Below are 9115 nucleotides of genomic sequence, written 5' to 3' on the forward strand. Positions count from 1 at the left end.
GGTGAAGTTGATCTCCTTCCTCTGCTAAGCAACTGTGCAATTGCACAAAGCCAAACCCAGAATGGGTGTAGCAAGCAGAGAGATTATCAGTAATTACAATCATGTGTCATGTCTCTATACACATCCCACAGCAGTTTGTGGGCTGTCAGGAGTGTCACTGGAGTTTGTTGTCTTCTGTGAAATGATCCCAACTTACTAAGTCTTTATTTTCAGCAGCAGGTAAATAACACTCTCACCTGAACAGGGATAATCCCTTCCTGCCTCCAAGGCCTCCTGCCTCAGACAGGGGAATTCCAAATGCTGCCTTTCCTCACGCTGAGCTCAGCACAGCCTGTACCTCTACGTGGACACAAGTTAATTAACTGTTTGTCCAACTCTCATGTTCTAAGCTTTTGGCTTCACTAATGCTCACACTTGCAAAACATTTCCCTGTGGTATTTCCCACAGGTGTAGCACAGATCTCTGTTGTTTGTTAATAACATGAGTCTTCAGCAGCAAGAAAAAAAACACCTGAGCAAACAGTGACGTTTTGCATTGCTGCAGCTGTTTCAAATCCCTAAATATCACTATTTGGGAAAAACACCAAGCATTTAAACACACTTACTAGCGGAAGCTAATTTTTGCTTGCAAAACCAAGACCTGAGTGTATCAGTAGCTAATCAATTGAGAAACAAAGGGAGTTACAAGGGCTGTGTCTCAACAAACCAGAGTTCTTTGGGTTTATCAGAACACAGGAATCCATGCACACTGGCTGAAAGCAATCCCAAGTCACATCATTTAGGTGACTTTCCCTGATATCACCTGCTGATTCACAGGCCTGACATGGGCATCCTTGTTTTCTTGTCTGGTGTGGGTGGCAGTGGCCTGCTTTACCCACCACCCAGACCAGCAGCCTCAGATAAAGCACAATTATTTGCTGTTGTCAGCTCCCACTTGCCCAACCCACCGTGGAACAGAGACTTCCCAGAGGCAGAACTCCTAGGGCAGCAGCTGACACTTACAGAAGTAGGGGTGTTCCATGGCTTCTCTTGCTGTGAGTCGTGACTGGTGATCATATCGCAACAGCTTGTCTAAGAAATCCAGAGCTTCTGGACTCACCAGGTGTTGGTTCTCACTGTGAACAAAGCGCTCCCATCGCTTACGGGAGTGTCTGCAGGAAGAGACACACAAATCAGGCCACGCAGGGCACAGGGATGCCAAAATTCCCTTCTTCTGGGAGCACAAGCTGTGCCAGATGTCCACCCCTGAGAGGGGTCACTGCTCCATGTGGCAGCAGCAGGCCTGAGGCATTCCAGGACACAGAGCAGTAGTGCACTGTGTCTCCACGTGGTGGCACAGCTGCCATGGCCACCGTGGCCACCACAGCCCCTGCAAGGACACCACAGTCACCACAGCCCCTGCAAGGACACCACAGCCCCTGCAGAGGCCCAGAGAGCAGCAGGACTAAAGCTCAGAATAGATGTACAGTCCTAAAATTCCATGTTCTGCCCTTCTCTTACACCCACAACATTAGCTCCTTTAGTTTTGGTATGTATCACACAAATAACTCTATGAGGGGAAAAAAATATGCAAATGATATTTTAAGCAGTACCTGACTTTCTGTACTGTAATGCTGAGAAAGACTGGTTTGGTTTTTTCCCCCCCCCCAAGCCTGGAAAGAGCGTTTGCCCTTCATGCTTTCTGCTCCAGCAGTTCGTTTATTGCCTGGGTGACATTTAAAAATCTTTCCTCAGGTCCATTTCCATATAAAGGACTATGGGAAGCACTGGCAAAAGGGACTGAAGGCACAAAGTGACAGTTCTCCAGAATCCTGGCTCTGATTTCTCCCACAAGTTTTTGTTTGCTTCAAGGTCTGTTGACAAAGCTGTAGCTGTCCAGGCCTATCAAAGAGACTCCAGACCTTGGCTCACCTGCCCAAGATGTCATTGAAACGTGGATCCAGCTCAATGTTGTATTTGTCAATGTAGTCATACAGATCCTCTGTTCCCAGCACCTTGGCTATCCTCACCAGCTGGGAATAAACAAAAAAAAAAGTCATTACTGTGAGGGAATGATAATGCCAAAGCCCATGTGAAGATACAGCAGCACATTCCCTTGGGAGCTTGAACCTGGTCTCAGTGGTCTGAACCAGAAGCCACAGGACCATCCTGTGGCTCTGGCTTCCCCAGCCACACACAATCCCAGGCATCAGAAATGTGCCTCCACTCACAGCTGGAGCTCAGTACCCCAAGGCAGCCAGGAGGGAGCCACACACACCCTAAAAATCTCTAAAACCTGAGGCCCTGCAACACTAACTCCCTCTGTAGCAAGAAAATATTCAAAACCAACAGAATATTCAAAACCAACCAGCAAGAATAACTGGTCAAAAAAGCAGAAACACTGGATTTTGCATGTGAAGGGTGAAGCATCACTCCAGAGAGCTCCAGGATGAAGGTTTGAGAACAGAAGGTCCCTGTTCTAGAATATCTGCATGTCAATCACATGCAGAGCAGGTGGTAAAGGTTTGAGTATAAAAATTTTGGCCTAAAGGCAACACATCAAAGATTTCAGAATCTACATGAACCTGTACCAAATTGAGAGTTTCTAGACAGAGGGGGAGGGTGGGCAGTGGCTCTCCACATAGCACAACCTCAGGAGTAGTCAGTCTGTACCAGAACACACCAGCCTTAATAGAACTGTTGTTACAGCTTTTCCCAGATAGCTGCTGAGGAGCTCCTAAGTACAAAGCACTATAAATCCATTTCCATTTAATTGGTTACATAATCTTGCAACACTCGAGAAAAGGAATGTGGCTTCAAACTGAGCAAAGAAGCCATTAGAGAAAGGCTTAAATTCTTCTTCTGATCACTTGATAGAAGCCTAAGCAGGAAGCCTGCACGGTGCTAGGAGAACAGAGATTGTACATGACCAGTTCTCACCTGATCATAGTTGTCATGGCCATGGAAAAATGGCTCCTTTCGGAATATCATACTAGCCAACATGCAACCCAAGCTCCACATATCCAGACTGTAATCATACATCTGTACAAAACCAGAAGGACAATTCAATTGCTAATGAATCAAGCAGAACAGACTCCCAAAACTAACAGGGTCCTCCCCCTCCCTCCACTGACACAAACACAGCCACATTATGCTGGAAAGAGACTGAACTATCTTCATGCATCTTCATCCTTAGATCACTGTTCAGCTCAGCGTTCCAGTTACTCAAACTGGGATTCAGCAATCAGCAGGTATCCTAATTCCATCCCTGTCCACAAGGATATTAGAGACTAGTGCCTTTTTCTATTTTCACTGCTACGAACCACTGAGAAGTGTGTGGTGGGAAGGGAAGCATCAAACAAGCAACAAAAGGAGTGGACTCCCCAAGGTCCGTGGGCAGGTGAGGATATGCCTTTCTTCAGAACCAGCATGGTCTGAAAGTCACCAGGAACACTGTGATTTCCATAATGCAAACTGCCATCAGATATGGGGATGCTTTTATAGCTTAATTTAGAAGTTCATGCAGTACTCGCTGTTCCCACAGGGGCTTTGTTTCATTCCTGTACCTTACTGCAAACGCAGCCTGGCTAAAAAAATATTCAACATTTGTATTCCAAGATCCATGATGATAGTTCTTCAGCTCTTCCTCAGGTCCTGAGACTACTCATTAGGTTCTTTAATTCAGTGGCTTTATAGCCACTGCTTCCAGCCATACATTTTGGAACAGACTGTCTTTAGCTTCAACTCTCTAGACATCTGAATTTTGGGTTTTTTACCTTGACATGGCACAGACTTTCCATATAAAAGTCAGAGAGAAGTCCTAGTAATTCTTACCTGATAATCTACAAGGAGTTCAGGTCCTTTGAAATATCTGGAAGCCACTCTGACATTGTACTCCTGGCCGGGGTGATAGAATTCAGCCAAACCCCAGTCTATTAGTCTAAGCTAGAAAGGGTAGAAAACAAAGGAAAAAGGCTCAAGGGATGCTCCTCTGGATGAACTGACACTGCAAGTGAGTTTAGTTGGAATTTCATTTACAAGTCTTCCATTTGCAATTAATTTGAGCAGAGTACTTGGTTACATATTCTCCCCAAACCAGTCTAAATAAAACCCACTCCCTGCAACCTTGACCCTGGGTTACAGTTAGCCCATAAAACCTTCCAACAGCTGTGCAGAGAACCTCATTTTACACTTCTCCACACAATGAAAGAGCAGTCCCCCTTGAAGAGGTCTTCTAGTACCACCACACAGGAGTCCCCAGAAGGGATCCCAGTTTGCCAAGAGAAAAGCAGGACCCCCCTCTGCCCCCCAGTCACCCCACACTACCTTTCTGTGCTCATGGTCAATCATGACGTTGTGAGGTTTGACATCTCTGTGCATGATTCCCATGCTATGGCAGTAATCTAGAGCCTACAGGGGACAAAAACTGATGCTGCAGTCACAAGAACCTCCCAAGTTCAACTATACTCTCAGTATTTTCACGTGGACCAAGTCTAACTACATGGCAACAGTGCCCAGTGTTGTATCCTGGACTAGACCCACACCAAACACTTCCAGAGCCTCCTCTCAAAGGGAGGTCGCAGCAACAGAACTGTCTTGACTTTATTTCATGTGCTTCCTCCTAAAAACTGAAATTTCAGAGTCCTCAAAAGCATAGTTACTAGGCACTATTGATCAAACAAGTTCCCTTTCTCCAGACTCCTAAGGAGAAATTACTTGTTTGAGAAGAATGGACAAAGACAATTGACTCACATTACATCAGAGCACAAACCCAGTCAGTAACAGCTTACAGTTTTTTGTTTTCAGAGGATACATGTACTTCTGATTTGGGATCTTAAGCTATCTCAGTGTACCCAAAGGCTCTGCAAGCCTCAAAAAAAAAAACCAAAACCCAAAAAAGGGACTAAAATTTGTAGACTGAAAAATTGATGCCGACTTGACATATTTTTCTGCCCAATACTTTCACAGGCTTTCTCTTCCCTTCCCCCCACCGTTGACATGAGAACCGTCTCCACAGAATCAGCTGAGTGCAAATCCTAGAAATAAACCAATAAAACAGCAAAACACCAACTTACCTTCAAAATCTCATACATGTAGAATCGAATATCATAATCTGTTAATGTCTGGTACAATTGCTGTGGGACACAAACACATCATATCAGTGTTCAACACTCAGAACAGCCATCAATCCTTGCCAATCCAGAACCACCCACCCCTGTTCTGGGCTGCTGTGGTTCTCCAAACCCATTCGGAGGAACAGTCCAAGTTTCCCAAACTACTCTGATCCCCACACCCAACTCCAATCAGTCTGTTCATCTCCCCCTGTATTTCCCATAGATAGTTTACTTCCAGCTCTGCTCAGACAGCACATTCTGGCTCGTCACTACCTCCCTCCAGCTGCACCGGCAGGATGGATCACACCTGCAGTCTGGGTCACAAAAAGGCTGAGGGTATTCTGCAACATTAAGCAGCTACTCCTGATGGCATTGCCCAGCCATTCTCCTCCTGAGGCAGGTCAGTAGGGAGGGGACAAAGAAACATTTAAATCCCCATTCCCAGAAGTATAGAAGGCTACAGAAACAACTGTCCACATTTAAAGTGGCTCCAATAGTTACATACATAAAAGCAAAACACTTCACACAGACATGCACTGATGGGCCACACGGTAACAGGTTCATTTGCTCACAAGGTTAAATACCACTTGGAATCTGGATTCGCAGAAGTTCTCGAGCAAAATGGTGCTGAAGGACTAATTTTCTCCCTCAGTTGTTTTTGCCTTGAAAGGCAGTTCCTATGCTGGAAGGGCATGATGAAATAACCTGCCTGCCCTATGTACTTGCCTTTCCCCAGAAACACAGTACGAGTGGCTTTCAAAAGACAAACATTAGAGTTCACATCCCACACTGTACCTTAAAGTCTGTGTTGTTAACGTGTTCGAAAACCAAAGCAGGTGTCCGAGACTAAAACAGAGAGAGAAGTGTTCAGCCATGTTAAGTTGAGATAATGAGTTTTTATTCACGATAACGAATTAAATCATTTTTTTCTCCTAAAACTGCACAAAGCCCCTCTGCCTCCAACATACTTATGATTCCCCTCAGAGAGAGAAAGCAGAGCCAAAGCCCACAGCCCCTGGCAGCACTGTTTGCAGAATGAATTAACTTGCCTCAGCTCACTGGTATCTCATCCTCACAGAGTGAGGGGCTGAAGGCACTGTGGGGGGAAGGGCCTCTGAAAGAAGTTTATCAGATTAAGAGCAGATCTGATTAGTCGATTCAAAAGCAGGATTTAAAAGCAGGGGAAAACAAAAGCCCAGATCAGAGCTGAAGTCAAACACAGCAACTACACCCAGTTGTACTGTCTAAGTGCCTCCCGTACTCACCACAGGATCTTTCACTATATCTGCCAGGGTGATGATATTGGGCCCTCCTCGCAAGTTCTCTAAGATCTTGATTTCACGCTTGATTTTCTTCTTTTTAACAGGCTGAAGAATAAAAACCCAAAGTGTAACATAAAGCACTGAGGTAAAGTGAGACTAATAGCTCAACACCCAGATGACAAAGGTAGGTGACTGCAGATCAGCAAAATACATCAGAGCCTTTGCAACATAACCTGAGTATGGATCACCCCACTAAGGGCTCAAGTATCTGCAGTCTCCTTCTCACCACACAACCCTGACAGTACAGACATTAGTTTCATGGGAAGGAAAGGCAGGAAGATGGCATTTTTATTTTTAAAGCTGAACATGATCTGATAGGACAAGTGACAGCACAAGAGGAAACAGCCTCAAGTTGTGCCAGGGGACTTTTAGGTTGGATACCAGGAAAAATTTCTCCATGGAAAGGGTTGTCAAGCTCTGGAAGAGGCTGCTCCAGTGGCAGTCATCATCCCTGGAGGGATTTAAAAGGCATGTAGATGTGGCACTTGAGGACAAGGTTTAGTGGTGGCCTTGGTAGTGCTGGGGGATGGTTGGACTCTTAGAGGGCTTGTCCAGCCCACACAGTTCTGTGATTCTATGATAGTTCCAAACTTCTTAACTGGCATGTGGCAAATGTTTAACTATGACAAGTCCATGAGCAATCTGAGGGCCACTAAATGCCCATGCCAGCAAGCCAAGGCAGAAGGTGAGAATTTTGTAGTCAGCTGTTGAAGTGTTGCTTGGCTCCAAGTAAAAAGGTGTCTCACATCAGGGCTTCTTCAAGACAGAGCCTAACTCCTTACAGGCAGAGATGTGACTTACTAACCAAGTGCAGGGCTTGTACCAGCGATGGCCTGCCCCACTGAGTGACACTCCAAAGCCAGGCTTCAAGGATTTCAGTTTCAGAACATCAAACAGCCCTTTCTGGCCTCCTGATCACCTCAAGACAGGTTTTATCTTTTGCCCAATCCCCAGCTCACCTTCAGAATTTTAACAACTACTTTTTCATTATTTGTAATGTTGATGGCTTCAAATACTTCACTGTATTTGCCTCGGCCTAATTTTCGAACTAGCTGGTAGTCATCTTGATTTCTGTGGAGAGAAAAGGTTAGAGTTCCAAAGAGCTCAGTCATTTCCATCATGATTTACAAACTGCCCCTTAACACTCAATCACTGCCTCACCTGCCAGACAAGGGGGATTAACTAGTGCCTTACCTCTCCTGAATGGGATGATTAAGAACTAGGAGAGAAACATGGAGCTTCTATCTGCCCACATTAGATTCAATCCAGAACTACAGACTGAAAGCCCAACTATGTATTTCAGCATCAGCAAACACAAGCTATCCCTTCTCCCAGTCTCTCTATATTTGGAAGCTACATTTTCCCTTGTATAATGCTGTTAAAAAATCAACAAAGCAAGTAAGAGCAAAACTTTAAGTGGCAGCCTGTTTAAAAACAGACTCAACTCAAAGCAGCACTTATGCTTAGACAACTGTGTACATTCCAGAAATTTGGAACTGCAGCACAGCTGAGGGCAGAGCTCTGTCTGGGCCCTGCCATACCCCAGCAGGAACGCAGAGCTATGAAGCTGCCACCACTGCTGTCTGATTCTGGGACGGTTTAGTCATGAGCTCAATTTAGACACCTCCACAGAGAAGCAGCAATGCCTTTCTTTCCCAGGCACTCGCTGAGAGCTGAGCAACAAGCCACAAAATAGCATTTACCTATTTGAGTCTGCTGAGTCTCTTCACTCATCCAAGTCAGAAGCAACTTCAGATTGAAAGTCTTTTCACTTCTTTTCAGCCCTGCACCCAAGGCTGGTTAGATTGTTTCAGAAAAAGATTTTCTTCCCCCTGAAAGGGGTTGTTTCCTGACTACCTGGCAAACATTCTTCAAACCAACCTTTTAAGGAAGCTGCTATGTTCCTGCACAGCTGAGGATTTAAAAGTTGGATAAGAAACACTTTCCTGAAGAAAAGTTGTGATCCTAACACTTGACATCTGCCAAGAAGCATGAAAAAGCCTCAGGCAGCACAGGTGCCTCCCCATGCACCAGTGTGCAGGGGGACTGATCCTGGTGCAGGGACATCCAGAAGCAGCCCAGAGACTTACCCCCACTCAACAACGTGTGACTCATAGTCCCAGTATTCCCGAGGTCTGTGTGTGTTCACATCCGTGTAAACTCTGGCCCTGCTCGGCACAGGTCCCGACATATCAGACAGGTTGGCAGACGGAAGTGATGAGACGCAAAATCAGAGGTCACCTGGTCTGCACGGAGGAGAAGGCCTCAGATTCCTCCACCTGCACACAGAATATAAACCAGAGGTTAAATTCTCAAGGGACTATAAAAGTGTTTAAGTTAATCATTAAGAGCTGCTGCGAAGAAGAGGCTGGAGCACAGCCACAGGCCTGGGATGGTTTGCCAGAGCTTGAAAGCAATTTGTCTGCTTTCCCTCACACAGGACAGGCCACTTGGCCCTGCTAACAAAACACCCCACTGACACTGCAACTTTCAGCAGGTTGTTTCCAGCTCCTGGTCGCAGAGATAACTTTCCAAAAGGAAAGAAATGCCACGTGCTCTGTATCTGCAGGCAGACTCCTTCCTTTCAGCTCCAGAGTGAAAGCAGCAGCCAGAGGCTGCAATCTCTCCCCCATCAGAAGTCTTGTGCCATCCCATGTAAACACACCAATTCTGCTGGGATGGGCACCACTTTTAGTCACGA

The 9115-nt window shown here is 45.7% G+C and overlaps 1 protein-coding gene across 1 annotated transcript in view; it reads right to left on the minus strand.

Annotated features, from left to right (window-relative positions):
• Positions 1-8696, minus strand: part of LOC103811571 (casein kinase II subunit alpha) — a 10027-nt gene extending 1331 nt beyond the window's left edge. Inside the window, exons 1-10 of the mRNA XM_009084555.1 lie at positions 8505-8696; positions 7374-7485; positions 6358-6459; positions 5888-5938; positions 5054-5113; positions 4305-4388; positions 3813-3923; positions 2919-3020; positions 1911-2011; positions 1002-1150 (exon numbers count right to left, since the gene is read on the minus strand). Of these exons, the coding sequence (XP_009082803.1) occupies positions 1002-1150; positions 1911-2011; positions 2919-3020; positions 3813-3923; positions 4305-4388; positions 5054-5113; positions 5888-5938; positions 6358-6459; positions 7374-7485; positions 8505-8605 (973 nt within the window). The 5' untranslated portion in view covers positions 8606-8696. The remainder of the gene's footprint in view (positions 1-1001; positions 1151-1910; positions 2012-2918; positions 3021-3812; positions 3924-4304; positions 4389-5053; positions 5114-5887; positions 5939-6357; positions 6460-7373; positions 7486-8504) is intronic.
• Between the last annotated feature and the right edge of the window lie 419 nt (positions 8697-9115).

Source organism: Acanthisitta chloris, unplaced genomic scaffold (assembly GCF_000695815.1).
Source record: "Acanthisitta chloris isolate BGI_N310 unplaced genomic scaffold, ASM69581v1 scaffold30171, whole genome shotgun sequence".
NCBI lineage: Eukaryota > Metazoa > Chordata > Aves > Passeriformes > Acanthisittidae > Acanthisitta > Acanthisitta chloris.